Source organism: Scatophagus argus, chromosome 17 (genome assembly GCF_020382885.2).
Source record: "Scatophagus argus isolate fScaArg1 chromosome 17, fScaArg1.pri, whole genome shotgun sequence".
Taxonomy (NCBI): domain Eukaryota; kingdom Metazoa; phylum Chordata; class Actinopteri; family Scatophagidae; genus Scatophagus; species Scatophagus argus.
In genome coordinates, this window is record NC_058509.1 from 13,289,153 (window position 1) to 13,303,973 (window position 14,821).

General features: G+C 42.1%; 1 protein-coding gene across 3 annotated transcripts in view; it reads left to right on the plus strand.

Moving 5' to 3' along the window:
* tbc1d5 (TBC1 domain family, member 5) overlaps nucleotides 1-14,139 on the plus strand; it is a 20,307-nt gene extending 6,168 nt beyond the window's left edge. For 2 of the 3 annotated variants that reach the window (XM_046416751.1, XM_046416752.1), the window contains 20 exons: nucleotides 458-515; nucleotides 678-786; nucleotides 993-1,082; nucleotides 1,338-1,412; nucleotides 2,007-2,074; nucleotides 2,177-2,279; nucleotides 2,757-2,845; nucleotides 2,987-3,037; nucleotides 3,183-3,252; nucleotides 4,347-4,519; nucleotides 4,610-4,752; nucleotides 5,672-5,778; nucleotides 8,224-8,309; nucleotides 9,249-9,562; nucleotides 9,748-9,810; nucleotides 11,296-11,504; nucleotides 11,609-11,708; nucleotides 11,951-12,030; nucleotides 12,143-12,400; nucleotides 12,916-14,139. In XM_046416751.1, the coding sequence (XP_046272707.1) occupies nucleotides 458-515; nucleotides 678-786; nucleotides 993-1,082; nucleotides 1,338-1,412; nucleotides 2,007-2,074; nucleotides 2,177-2,279; nucleotides 2,757-2,845; nucleotides 2,987-3,037; nucleotides 3,183-3,252; nucleotides 4,347-4,519; nucleotides 4,610-4,752; nucleotides 5,672-5,778; nucleotides 8,224-8,309; nucleotides 9,249-9,562; nucleotides 9,748-9,810; nucleotides 11,296-11,504; nucleotides 11,609-11,708; nucleotides 11,951-12,030; nucleotides 12,143-12,400; nucleotides 12,916-13,203 (2,534 nt within the window). In that variant the 3' untranslated portion in view covers nucleotides 13,204-14,139. The remainder of the gene's footprint in view (nucleotides 1-457; nucleotides 516-677; nucleotides 787-992; nucleotides 1,083-1,337; nucleotides 1,413-2,006; nucleotides 2,075-2,176; nucleotides 2,280-2,756; nucleotides 2,846-2,986; nucleotides 3,038-3,182; nucleotides 3,253-4,346; nucleotides 4,520-4,609; nucleotides 4,753-5,671; nucleotides 5,779-8,223; nucleotides 8,310-9,248; nucleotides 9,563-9,747; nucleotides 9,811-11,295; nucleotides 11,505-11,608; nucleotides 11,709-11,950; nucleotides 12,031-12,142; nucleotides 12,401-12,915) is intronic. The other variant, XM_046416753.1, reaches the window with a different exon arrangement.
* The last annotated feature ends 682 nt before the right edge of the window (nucleotides 14,140-14,821 follow it).

Sequence of the window (14,821 nt, forward strand, 5' to 3'; positions counted from 1 at the left end):
TTTATGTTTACGTGTGCGGGAGAGAAAATGTTGGAGGCTGGCATGTTGTGGAACTGATGAATATTCATGCTGAGTGTCCCTGTGGAATGATCTACTCCTGTAACTAATGTTGATAGACAGCTCTCCGACATGAATGCTTGTTCACCTGGAGGCCAAATTAGAGTTATTACGGCCAATAAAGACTTAAGAGGAGTATGGTGCTTTACTCTGTGGCACCACTTTCCCCGCTCCTGGCTCTTTTTGCTCCAGTACACTGCGTGAAAATGAAACCCCAAAAATAACTGACGGGTCACTGGAAGCAGTAAGTAGGCCAGTTCCTTGGTATGTTAGTTGTCAAAGGTTATGTTTTTTGTTTGTGATCTTGTGTTTAAAAGCTTTAAAGTTTGTTGAGTTCTTGCTTCACACCTTGGTGCTGGTTCTTTACATCTCCCTCTTGTGGTTGTGTCTGTGTTAACAGGGGGATCTCTTGATGACACAACTCACTCACAGCCTCAATCAACCTTCCTCTCATACAGGTGAGTGTTTTCTTGTGTGCGTGTGCCATAATCTCTTGGCCCAACTCACTGCTTCAGCCTCCTGCTTTACTGCTGGATGACATATTAGATGGAATACTGTGCCCACTTTGGGTTGAGAAGCTCATAAATCTACTCATCCTCCCCCTCCCCTCCCCTATGCAGGAAAGAATGGGACGACTTGTTCCTCAACAGTAATTACCTGGCCAGGATCCGACAGGCAGGCATCAACGGTCGACTGAGGAGCAGCCGCTTTCGAAGCGTATGCTGGAAGGTAACTGCCAAATGGATCGAGCCATTCTGTCGGGGTTGATGAAAGTGGTTTTGGCAATTTTTCTTGCAGCAGAAAAAAAGGAGACTGCAGTTCTGGCTCCTAGCAGAACTTCTTTGGTGGAACCAGCAGAGTTTAGTTTTCTGCATTTTTGTATATAACAGTTTGTTAAGTTAGCATGCATTACCCTGTCCACTGGCTATCTGCAGTTGTACCTGGAGGTTCTTCCAGAAGACAAGAGCCAGTGGATCAACAAGACCAAGGAGCTCCGGAGCCAGTATGAGAAGATCAAAGAGACGGTGAGAGCGCCACCATTTGGCCACTTCCCTTGATTATGGCTTTATGGCTTCATAATGTATTTGTGTAGTTATGGTGATCAAAATTGATTTTTTATTGTGTTCAGTTATTAATTTTATTCACAATTATTTTGAATCATTTTAAAAAGAAATGGGACTTTCTACAGTATACTTGCTGCAATCGTTAAGGAAGCTAGAGTCACAATATGGTAATGCTTTTCTAGCATTTGAATGCTTTTTTTTTTTTTTTGGTACCAGCACATCACCAATCCTCGCAAGGCTAAAGGCCAGCAGGACCTGGTGGTCAACAATCCGCTGTCCCAGGATGAGGGGGTGAGTGTGTGTGGAATCTCCTTCTCACTGTTAGTCATTTGGTTCATATTTGCATGTAAAATGTGATATATTCCCATGAGACTGTGCTGTGGCAACACTCGTAGAGTATTTCAGTGAGTCATTATTGTTGATTCATTAACAGGTTGTTTTGAAGTAATTATAAAAACAAAGCAGTTTGTTAAATGTTTAAAAATATACAAAAATGTCTTCCTAACTTTTATTTTTCATTTCGCATTTAATTTGCCTGCTGCTTTACCACTTACAGTTTCTGATTTGATGATGACAGAGAGGTAACAAAAGCAGTCATTGGCCCTCCAGGAGCAGCAATTTCCTAGGACGTTTCCTGGAAAGGCCTGTCTTATTTGGTACTAATTGTAGAGAAAATAGTGTTCAGTTGGTACATTTCCTGTTTAATTTTACTTTCCTGTTTTAATTACATGTGTTGGCCTTTTATTCAGAGCACAGCAGGGTAGATGAACATGAAAAATGGTCACTATTTCTAATAATTCTATTGTCCCAGTGGCTCCTCTTATCCCCCAGGTTTCTGAGTAAGATTTGTTTGCCTTTGTCTTATTTTTCCCCTCTCCTGTCCAGAGCCTGTGGAACAAATTCTTCCAAGATAAAGAGCTGAAGGGGATGATCAAACAGGACGTGCTGAGAACGTCAGTATCCCTATCATTCGGTGGATTTGCTTGTTCTTTTTTAATACCCCACACTTCAATGTGAATTAGAACCCCTCCGTTCTTTCTTTCTGTCTGCATCAGGTTCCCTGAGATTCGTTACTTTCAGGATGATGACGTGAGGACTAAGCTGACGGACATTCTCTTCTGTTATGCAAGAGAAAATGAACAGTTACTGTATAAACAGGTACAACTCGCACATTGTCACAACAACCCGTTCACAGAGCTTAAAGCTTTAAGTCAAACAGGTTTTGTTTTTTTTTTCTCAAGGGTCCTTGAAAATGGGTCTTTTGACATCTCTGACTGGGTCTTCTTGCTGAGCTGTGGTGTCGATAATCACGCCATAGATGTGTGGGCTTCTCAGTGCCCACTGAGCTCAGACAAGAGAACAAAATGCCTTTGTAACCTAATCATTATCAGTGTCTGTAACAGGTGCCAGCGAATGAATAGACGGCCAGTACAGCATCTTTTTTGCAAACTGGAAGTGACACATGGTCGGGCAGTGGCTAACAATAGCTAAATTAAACCTGTCATCACAGATTAGAAAGCTCGTGCATCACTATTAAAAAAAAGACTGACCACAAATGAAGCATATTTTCTCTCTCCCCTGTCCTCTTAACATCTTACACTCCCTCTGCCTCTCTGTCTGTTTTTCTGTCTGTAGGGGATGCACGAGTTACTGGCTCCCATTGTCTTTGTGCTGCACTGTGACCATCAGGCTTTCCAGCATGCCAGCGAGACATCCAGCCCCAGGTCAGATCCCCATAGCTGTTTGACTGTATGTCTCACCTTTTTAGTTGCCAGGAAGACCTGTGTGTGCTCTAGTCAGAGGCCAGAATAGTTCTGCAGTTATTTTGGGAACGATCACTTTCAGGGCTCTTTCTCTTTCCACAGTGAGGAGATGAAGTGTCTGTTGAACCCAGAGTACCTTGAGCACGATGCCTAGTGAGTACATTCCTAATGTCAGACCAATGATATCAGAAATTTCAGCACCTTTTTAAATCATTGGACATGGTTCACATGTCTGTACTCTCTCTCCACTCCATCTACACACACACTCTCACACTTACACTCACACCTCTGTCTGTAGTGCCATGTTCTCGCAGCTGATGGAGACAGCAGAGCCATGGTTCTCCAGCTTTGAGAGGGAAGTGAGAAAGGTGAGTTTGTTGTGAAGAATCGATTTTGACATTGTAATTATAATAAAAAAGTGGATTGTGGATTTTAACAAAATATGGACTAGTTGTATTGAAACAACTGCAGACATGACGTTTTCCCGGATATGCCGATAAAGGGCTATTAACAGTTGAAGATCCTCAAGATTTCAGTCCTGGTTGATTTGATGACACTCATGGTTACCAGGGTGACAGCAGGTGTTGAACGGCGACATTGTCAGTAATCCAACAGAGTAGGTGGTGTATCTGTTTGCAGTGCCGCCTAGCAAACTGGTGTTTTATTGAAGAAGTCAGTCAAAAATAGTTGGAACCTTGGTCTAAATTTAAACCTTAAACCTGATTTTCCACACAACAGCAGGACACAGTAAAGAGCTGATCAGTTGGTGAAGTGCAGACTGCAACATGAATAGCTCTAGACTTCATTGAATAGCTCTCTGTGGCTGATGTTTCTTGCTTTATTACTGCCTTTAATATGCAAAATTGATTCAGAAACACCAGAAGTTGCCCGTGTTTTGTGGTGATTGATCGTGGATACACGTTGTGTTTTCTGTGACTGCTTCACAGTAAAAGCCAAGCCATGTTTTGCCACTTGGATGCTTTTAATCTGAACATGCAACAGTGGGAAATGTCGGGTTTACACTAGTCGTAATTTAATACAGCTGTGTTGGTAAGAGAATAATTAACATTGATTTCCTGTAAGTTCCTCATAGTATGAGAATGGTGGATTCCACCACTGACAATATCAACTACTGGACAGGGAGGTAATTACAGAACGTAAATATTCTGAAGTGTTGTTGCTCAAACATGCTGACCATAAATATTGTCAAAAATAGGTTTGATTTCAAGGACTCTCAAGGATTTGAGAACTTAAATGAATGTTCTGATATCTTAATTTTAAGCTTGAAATGAAATTTTGTGCAAACTCAGATACTTCTTTGCCCTCTTAAAAAATGAAACGCACATTTGTCGGTATTACTTTTTTTCAGCAAATCTAGCAAATGTTGATCAGATGGACACAGATGCTTCTAATTAATGTTTATATGATGATCTGCTAATTACATAATGATCTACTCCTCCAGGGTAAGGAAGAGATGCTGACCAGCATCCCGTTCGCTCGGCCCCAGGACTCAGGGCCATCTGTTGCCATTGTGACCAAAGTTAACCGCATCCAGGACCAGCTGGTGAAGAAGCACGACGTTGAACTGCACATGCACCTCAACCGGCTGGAGATCGCCCCGCAAATCTACGGCATGTCAGTATTTACACATTTACACAGACTTTTCTTAACCCTCATTTGGACGCAAATGCACGTACCCTGTCTGTGTCGCTGTCTGTCCTGCAGCCGGTGGGTACGTCTGCTGTTTGGCCGTGAGTTTCCTCTCCAGGACCTGCTGGTGGTGTGGGATGCCCTGTTTGCTGACAGCATCACTCTGGACCTGGTGGACTACATATTTGTGGCCATGCTGCTCTACATTCGAGATGCTCGTACGCCCCATTTATTACTGAAATAATCCAATAATGCCATGTGTTGTTTTTGTAGCATGTAATTTCATAAGAAACACTTAACTGGAGGAATGTGATTTTCTCCCCCTCATTCAATTAGATGGAATTCTATTGCTGTAAATAGAGTACAGAAGATCCTTCTTTCCATTACATACAGGCAGGATGGGGGTTTAAGCCTTGTGTTGGTCAACGTTGTCTTTGTTTGGAGCAGATGCCAGGGACAATAATAATGATGATAATAATAATAATGATTATAATAATAATGATGATAATAATATTTGTTGTTGTTATGTGTAGAGCAGTTTTTTTTTTTAAATTCACATTACAAAGTGCTTCACTAACGCAACAAATACATAAAACAGATAAGTCATAAAAACAAGAAAATAAATGAAATTTTAAAGACCCTTACTGCCGACACCCTCTTCACTTTAGATTTCAATTTTTGAAGTTTACTAGAAGAAAAAACTAGAAGACTAGAGGAAATGCTAGGACTTTTGTGAACAGTTATAATTTTTGACACACTGGGTTGTGCGCTGTTTGAAGTGTGATGTCACTCTGGGCAGGAACAGCCGCTCTGTGCTCGGCAAGTTTCACAGTGTGGCAGCTTTGCGTTTATATTATTTTATTTTTTTTTTTTTAATTTGAAGCTATTTCTGACAGCATATGCAGTCAGTGTTTTAGGAAGTCAGAGTGTGTTCTGTAATAAATGAGCTGAACAGGCAGCATAGTGTTTCAGTGGGAGGGCTGTCCCATAAAATAGACACAAAGTGTTCTCAGATTATATATTTAAGCAGGAGATACTTGCAAACAGTTTGACCCAGTGTGAATTTAACATACTACATTTAAATAGATTTCTAATGTTCACAGCTTCACTAATACTGCATCTGTTGTTCTGTTTCAGTCATTGCTAGTAACTTCCAGACCTGCCTGGGCCTTCTAATGCACTACCCTCCATTAGGAGACATCAACTCTCTGCTGCAAAAGGCTCTCTTCCTCCGAGATCCTAAAGTAAGCAAACAGCCACATTGGCACAATTGATTGGGAAATGGTTAAACATGTTGATTTTGTTTGCAAGTTGAACAGTTAGCGTTTGTTTTCACTTTCCCTTAAAGTTCCAATGTGGTGTATTAAGCACTTTTATCACGCCTGACTGGTCACAAGTTCAAATGGAGAAGAGAAAGATAGAAGTGGTACATATATAATGAAAATTTGGTGCAAAAAATAAACAGGTTTTCCTATGTGCCTTCTTTTTCTTCTGTTATTCAGCACTTAGAGCAGGGGAGCTAGCGCGTTAACACAACAATCTGCCTTGTTCCTGCAGAGGTGGGAGAACTTTTGCAGAAGTGAAACACAAAACACGGAGCTGAAAGTAACTAACAACAATCAAGTAGTGTAAACCAAAACGCCTTGCTGCACTTTGAAAAAAAAAAATGCCTAGGTGTAACAAAAAAAGCTAAAGTTTGCAGCAGAGGTTTCAGTTCTTTACACTTCAGTGGTTACATATTTGTAATATTAAGGCCCTCCCAGTAAACACATGAAGCACAGATGCAGTCAATGAACCAGTTAATAAGAAATGGGAAGTTGCACAGATATATACATGTTCTGAGTTGTTGATAATGCCTTACAAAAGGAAGCACACCAGATTTGAAACAGGGTGGTACAGTGGTGCGGTGGTTAGCCCTGTCTCCTCACAGTTCTGGCTTTAAGTCTTGTTCTGGGCCCTTCTGTGAGGAGTTTACATGCTCTCCCTGTGCCTGTGTGGGTTTTCCCTGGGTACACCAGCTTCCTCCCACAGTCCCAAATACATGCACTTTAGGTTAACTGGCTACTCTACATTGGCTCTAGGTGTGAGTGTGTGTGGTTGTCAGTGTTTGTGTGTCTGTCCTGGATTGACTGAAGACCAGTTCAGGGTCAACCCCGTCTCTGGGTCGTTGTCCGCTGTCTTACGTTCACGCAACATGCTTTGGTGTATGTCCAGAGGAAACCACACAGTTCATTTAGCCTGAGTTGTTGTTAAGTCCTTGCAGTATGAATTCATTTACACTCTTGTTGAAGGGGTTGTGTATCAACATGTGTATGTGCCATCAGCTCTGGAAAAGCTCTGTAGACCTTGTAGAGTAGTGTATGAAGAATCTCGAGATCTCTAGAATATACCTTAGGGCCTGGAGATGATTTAGCACCTACCTTGATATGTGAACACAAAGGACTAAAGGCGTAGCACCTTTTAGGGGAAAATCCCTCTGAGTCTGAACATGGAGATGCTTTATAGAGAGAGCAGATGACAGTAGATCATGTAAGGTGTGCTACTCCACAAATGCAGGTGTTAAAAAAAAAAAAAAAACCTCTTTGGATTCAAAGACCATATACAAAAAACAAAAAGATAAAGAATGAGAGCTTAGACTTGCGCTGTGCTTTGTGGTCAGTAAGTAGAGAGGAGAACAAAAAGAGAACTAAAAGCAAGAGTCACCAAGCACAAATACACCACTCACACAGGAAATGAAGACTACTCCTAAGGCCATGCATTACAGCCGTTAGGATTTTTCAAATTACATGTCCAAGCAAATGACAAGTCTAACCTCTTTCTCCTCTTTTTTGGCCTCATGAGAACACTTTAGTTCCTGAAAATGTTATTTCCAAATTATAGTAGCTGCTTCCTATTACAGTGATGTAATTATGATTTGTAATGTTGCACCGTTATGACTGCAAGACAGTGAGAGTGAAAACAAGACTGGATGTTGACAGCTCCAGAAGTTCTGCTACCTTTGGTTATACATTTCTTTGCCCTATCTTGCAGCCCTCAGCATAATTTTCCTTTCATATAGTCATTTCATTGTTGATCTGTTAATCTGTCAGGAACACACACACACTAAAACATAGGCTTTTTATTGTCACTCTTTCTTACTCCTCACACAACAGGATCACATCCCTCCCTTTGCCTTTATACGTAAACCAACCATTGACCTATGTGTTTGTTAAATCCCACATTCCCAGTTCTTTGACCTTAGCTAATGCCTCGCTGTTCTGATAGAAACCATCTTCTGTTCCTCCTCCAAACTCACTGACCCGTACACTCAAACACAGCAACAACTCATCATACTCCTGTCCTCTGCTCTCCTGGGATGAGAATCCAGGAAGGTGCTGATCCACCGCGACAGTGTCTCCCCCAGGTGAACGACCATGTCACACCACATCCACATCACAGTTACACCTGGAGGGGGGCAGCATCATCCCTAATAACAAGGGGGTGTGGCGGAGGGCAGGACAGAGGCTTGTTGCTCATATGAACTGACTCAGAAACATCAGCGCTGTCATATTTGCTCGCTTTACGCAGTCATGCATTTGCAGATTTTATGTCAGTGTGTCTTATGTTTATCACGCACACCAGAGACATTTTTCTTCCGAGTTGTAAATTTGTTGACAGAAAATATGTTTGTTTTGTCCCTCCTTTTGTAGAACAATCCACGACCTGTCAACTACCAGTTCCAGCAGAACCTGGATTATTACAAAACGAGGGGGGCTGACCTGATGAACAAGACCCGGTAAAACACACACAAACTGTCCGTCTCTGAAAGTCGGTGCACCCTTTCAAATTGGACACTTCTGGACTTTGAAAGTGTCTCTAAAAGATTTGTAGTTTCATCCTGCACAGACAACAGAGGCTGGGGTTCACATAAGTCACAACAGATTTCGATATTTACCACTTTTCACATTAAAAAAATACCAAAACATCATATGTAATACAAGTACCTAGAACACTTCAGCGTACATCCATGAACAGGTGTATATTTTTGCCAAAACCGCTTCTGTAATCGTGCATTGACGAGCCAGTTCAGTCTGCCTTGAACTTGTTTTTTTTTTTGTATGAATTTCTGTAGTAGTTTTCTGAATGTCTCCCAGGCCTGTCACTCGGTTTCTTTGTCAGTAAAGAGAACACCATCCACAAAGTACATTGTCCGTACAACTTTAAGGCAACATGAGATTGACAGTCCATCACAGCAAACGGCAGCTTTGTGTTGCAAAGAACTCCTTTGAAAGCACATACAAGACTTGAGAGCGAAGACAACAAGCTGCTTGATCTAAGAAGTGATCAATGTCAAATTACTTGACTATGTCTGTTTTTTGTTCGCCATGTGAGATTGATTGTCTGACGGCAGACCTCTAGAATCATATACTTTTTGAAAAGTCCAATAATGCATTGTTAACTGCTTTTAATTACACTCCTATGCAGCTTCAGCTGAAACATTTATCTGCTCAGTGTCATGGGAACTATTCATTCAGATTTCAAGTCTCTGCAAGTTGAGCTTCATTCTGAACAGAAATAAAATGGAAGCCCGGAAAGTAGAACAAACCTAAACAAGCATTTGTGGAAAAAAGTCAACAGTAACAAGGATCTACCATCTCTAGATTAATGTCTAAAACATGCCAAACCACAGATATAGTTTTTCTTCATTGACCTCTGCATACATTTGACCTTCCAGCTCTGGTTCCAGTACAAAAGCGACCCCCCTCAACATCAACAAGGTCTCCAGCAGCTTGCTGAGCTTCGGCAGGAAGCTCATCGCTCCAGCCATTTCAAGCGGCCCCAGCAACATCTCGCCAATCAACAGCGAGGTACTCTCTTCCTCTTCCTCATCCTCATCAACTTCACCTGCATCGGTGCCTCCGCCCGCCCTGCCTCACCCGCTGGCTGAGCCCCCGCCAGGCCACGCCCCTCCGCAAACCCAGAGCCACGCCCAGTCTCAGCACTACCGCCTGCTCAAGTCTGAGAGTATGCCTGTCCACCTCAGCAAAGGTGAGTGGCAGAGCTCCCAAAGATCCAGATTTTGTCCAGCACAGCCAACGATGCCAACAACTAATTTGTGCATTTTTGTTGGCTGTCGTGTATCTGTGGTGGATTAGGTGCATGTACAGATTAACATCAGTACAATAATCTGCAAACTTTGTGGCAGCATCAGCTTTGACTCTCCTGTCTGTTAGATGTAGTTTCAGGTGGAGTGTCTCAGGTCTCCCTCCCAGCCCAGATTCACACTGACACACAAGGTAACCACTACCATGGCAACCGCTTGTGTGACACGGCCCCCCTGTTTGTCCTCGCTTGAGCCACTGCCTTTGCATGTCCGCACTCAAAATTTGTCATTTTTCATTCATCTGGTCGTGCTGCTTGATTACGCTGATAGGTGCATTTTGATGGACATTGGGTCCAGAACATGTAATAGTACATGCTGACCAGCAGAGGGAGATCACAGCTCGCCACATAAGGGAAAACTGAACTGAAAGCATGAATATCTTGGATGTGTTGTGGCATTTGCTGCCAGCATTACTTTCAGATAGTTCTGAAGAGCTTGCTTTGTTTCTGAGACAGTCGCTGTAATTTTTGTTGTTGTTGTTGTGTGTGTGTGTATAGTTATAGTGTTATATAAATGCAATGTCCTTCTTCTGTGGAGCCTGGAATAATTGTAATTTATGCCGTTTTAATTATAATCAATTCATAAATTAATACTTCAGTTTATTAGATTTGCATTTAAATTATACATTAATCAACATAATTCACAGAGGAGCAGCAAAAGCTCTGATTGGTGTGACTCCCAAAACAGCTGGCCAGTCAGAGCTCCTGGTGCCAGTCTGTGGGTTGCACCTCAGGCAGACTGCTCACACATTTTCAAAAGCAAAACTTTTACACACAAAACAGAAACTGTAAATGTAAAAGATGGAGACAAAAAAACCAAACCAAAACAAAACACGAATAAACAGACAACATACAGTAAGCAAATAGAAATACAAGCAAAAAATGTTCAGGCCTCTGTGTGGAGTTTGCAGGTTCTCCCTGTGTCTGCATGGACTCCAGCTTCCTCCCACAAGCCAAACACATGCATTTTAACTGGTGAATGTGACTGGTTGCCCGATGATGAACAGGTGACCCATTTGGACTGTACCCCACCACCTGCTCAGTGTAAACTGGGATCGACTCCAGCCAATTAATTTTGGTATTTCATTTTTAAATTCAGTTACTAATTCATTTAAAAAGAAAAAATAAGAAAACAATTATTACCTTTTTTTTCACGTCAGGTTAATTAGTGCAGCATTTAAATGCAGATTTGATAAATCATTTTATACATTCTGTTTTATATTTTGGAATTTCTTGATTTAATTTAAAAAGTCTGTAATTATTCCAGCTGCACACTCAAAGCTACATATTTTTAGCGTTGTACCGTCTTCTTTTAATCTTCCTAAAAAGCAGCATGGCAAAAACAACCTTAAGTCAAGCTGATTTACTCACTTTTTTTCAAGCTTTTAATCATATCTCGTGCTTTTCATAAGCCAAGGCCCTTGGGTTGAAGTAGTTTTATCAGACATACTAATTTCAAGGTCAGGAATGAATATCCATCCTCCAGCCGTATTATACTGTTCTAAAAGCACAGATTGACATATACAGTATATTACTCAATTGTAAGTTGTGCACATTGCCGTTGTGTTTATATTTTGTCTTCTGTCCTCTGCCTCCCCCTCTTTCCCTCCCTTTAACAGGCCAAAGCTCCAGGACGGTCAGCTCCTCTCCCAGCATAGAAAGCCTCTCTGGTGGGAGGGGTCAGTCCACCGCCTCCCCGCCTCTCCCCCCCTCCAGAGGGAGTGATGTCAGCACTTCGTCTCCGCCGCTCTCCGCTACCAAGAAGGAGTCTTTCTTCAATATCACTCGCTCTCGCTCCCACAGCAAGACCATGGGCAAGAAAGAGACGGTGAGCTGTTTGTTCTAGCATTCCATTGTTGCCAAGCTCCTTATTGTTCCCCTCCATTTTTATTATCTTTCACTAACACGTGTGTGTGTGCATGTGTCTGTTAGGAGGAGGACCTGGAAGCCCAGGTATCATTCCTGCAGGGCCAGATTAACGACCTAGAGGCGATGAGCAAATACTGTGCCAAGATGATGAACACTCACATCTGTGAGTACAGTAGCAACATATGGTCAAACCGCCATGGTCATTTTCAGCATCTAAAACATTAGTCAGCACAAATACTTAAAGTCTTGAGCACTGGTGTTTTGTTCTTTGGAGAGGACCTCAGAATGATTCAGCATTTTATTTCAATAAATATATTAAGATTTATGTGGAAATGAATGCGTACCAATGTTTGTATTTGCCTGGTTGTTTAGCTCACTGACTGACTGCTTTTTACATCTCCTCAGGTAAAATCCAGGAAGTGATTCTCCAGGAACACTTGGAGAAAGAGGATGAGGTTCTGGTTTCACTAGCTGGACTCAAACAGGTGATTGTGAGCGTGCGTGCTTCATGGACACTAATGCTTGTGATATGTTTCTATTTTCATTTTACATATGCATCTTCTGTGTTTTTCTGATTCTTTAACATTACTCTGTCAGATCAAAGACATCCTTAAAGGGGCTCTCCGCTTCAACCAAAGTCAGTTGGAGGCTGAGGAGAACGAGGAGATCACCATCGCTGACGATCACTATACCTCCACTGCTGCCGCTGAAACTGCGCTGAACGCCATCAATCACCACAGTGACCACCAACAGCAAGGAAACAGCAGGCGATGCAGAGACTCTAATCTGGAAGGGAGCGCGAGCACAGATGAGAAAGAGGAGGAGGAGCAGGGGATGACCCCGCCTGAGCAACAGGTTAATTCATCAGTCCTCTTTTAGGCTGCTGCAGTAAGAGTTCTACACAATCAGCACCTGTATTGGTATTAACTAAAATCAGACAGTTCAGACAGGATTAGTTTTCAGTTGTTCGGTGCAGTTGTTTGATCCGGTATTCAGTATCTTTAAATCCGATCATTTTCATGCCAACAAATTATACCCTCTGTGCTAAAATGATCCAGTGTTTGTACCAGAATTTTATTCTTTGCAGGATTAGGCCATGTGACCCTAAAGCTGTCCCGTTAGGAATGAATCAGACGTGATGCTGCATAATACAGCGACTGTATAATGAAAATACTTTGTCACATGTTCTCTGGAGTCTTGAGTTTTGCTGCCTTTAAGTACATTGAGCTTTGGAGCCCAACAAGCAGCAGACCGTGGCTATACAGAGGTTTATGTACACACCTTTTACTGTCACTTAGACTAAGATTCAGGGTAGGGGGCAGAATCACAGACCTGTCCAGTTGACAACTCTCACCATGTCTCGTGTGCAGGTAGCGTCTTCTCTTGGCTCCGATGTGAAGAATTGGGATGACTATATCCTTGTGTCCCAGGATGGAGACCTGCAGGCTGCTGATGGAGGAGGAGGAAGGGCTACAGCTGAGGGCACGCCTCCGATCAGGCGAGGGCGTGGCTTGGTGCGAATGGAGCCCGAGGGCGCGGCCGGGATCTTTCACGACCCCCTGATGGCTGGTATAACCTCAGGCTCCTCCAGTCCGGACGAGGGCTCCACCCACAGCAAGGACTCTGACTTTACCATTGTGAACCCGAACGACCTGTGAACAAGCAAATTGCCCCTCCTTCTCCTCTCCTTATACCTGTATCATATCCCATTCAGAGGATATAATCTAAAAAAACACTGACTAGGGATCAGAAGGTGGAGCACAGCCAGAGCTGCTGTCGGCTAAAAACAACAAATTGCACATGTGTACTGTGACAAATCCAGTCACATACCTTATACTCTGTCTCTACCTTTCATTTGTGCCACTTGAGTCTTGTCTAAACCGATGCTGTATGCTATCTCATCTACCTAACTCCTGTCTCTTCATGTTGGATCCTCTTGCTCTTTATATTTAATTGTAGCGCCCTGCTCCACAGACAGGGGGCGCCATTGAACTTCTTACCCTGTCACTACATGATGACTCGGAAGAGTTGGACCTCAAACTGAAATTTCCTCACAAGGAGAGGAGTCTCTCCTCTTTAGTTTACTGTAATGTCTGGGAGTGACATACTTCTTTATACATCTTCTGAATGTGGAGATCTGGCCATACCTCTGCCTGTGTTTTGTCTGTGTGTCTGTCCTCACAGAGGATGCTGTCCTCCCATCAGTTGTCGAGGGCAGCTTTCTCCCCCTCCTAAACCAGTGCCTCTGATCGTTTTTCTTCTCTCAGCCAAACAAAACCTGATTCTGTGATCTTATTCTTTTTGTTAGCTTTCCTTTTTTTTAATTTTTAAGAAAATATTTTAACCCTTAGACCTTTAATTTCCTGGATAAAAAATATGAAATTAAGGAATAAGTCTTGTTTTTCCTTTTCTTTTTAAATTGATCCCAATGTGGACATTTTAATGCATTAATTGACAGTTTTGTCACATTACAATTAAGCTGTTCTTGTGTCCTGTGAAAACCATGCAATGCAGCACACACAAAGAATGTCCGTATAGCTGCCCATCCAGCATAATTAACTCAAGACCAATAAAAATATGTCGCTCTTGCTACACACTGAAGTTATTGTGTCTTTTTGGGAATGCTGTGCTTGCTTTTAACGCATTGATGCAAACTGTTGATATACAACCCTGCTGTATATTAAAGTATTTCACAGATAAAGCCGCTGTCAAAGAAAATGTTAAAGTTGTGATTTTGGAATTTCATTCTGAACTTGGAAACAGCATTTAAGAAAAAGAGGTTTGCACAGCTGTCATGGAATTTTGTTTTGTTGTGTGTTTGATTTTGATTTGATTTGTTTTGTTTTTTGTTTTTTTTTGGCCAACATGGATTCCAGATGTTTCAGTCCGTCCACTCCACTGAGTTGCCTAAAGATGGAAACAGTGCAACAGGTTGACAGTTGAGTCTAATAACCAGGCAGCTACCATGAACAAGAGGTGCGTTGAATTCTCAGAAACAAAGACTGGAGATGTAAGGCTGCACACTATTGCTTTGATCTCAGCATTCATGTTTGTTGTGCGAACATGCTGATTTCCTATAATGCTTCTTCTCATATTCACCATCTTCTTTTGCATGTTAGCAGGCTAACAATTGCTGACAACAACCCAAAGGGTTGATGCTGCTGGGAATGTCATTCTCGTGTTAGTTTTAGATATAAAAGTTCCATATGAATTAAAAATTTGACTTAATGAAGGCAATGGAGGGGTAGAGAGAAGTATTATTACAATTCATCCTGG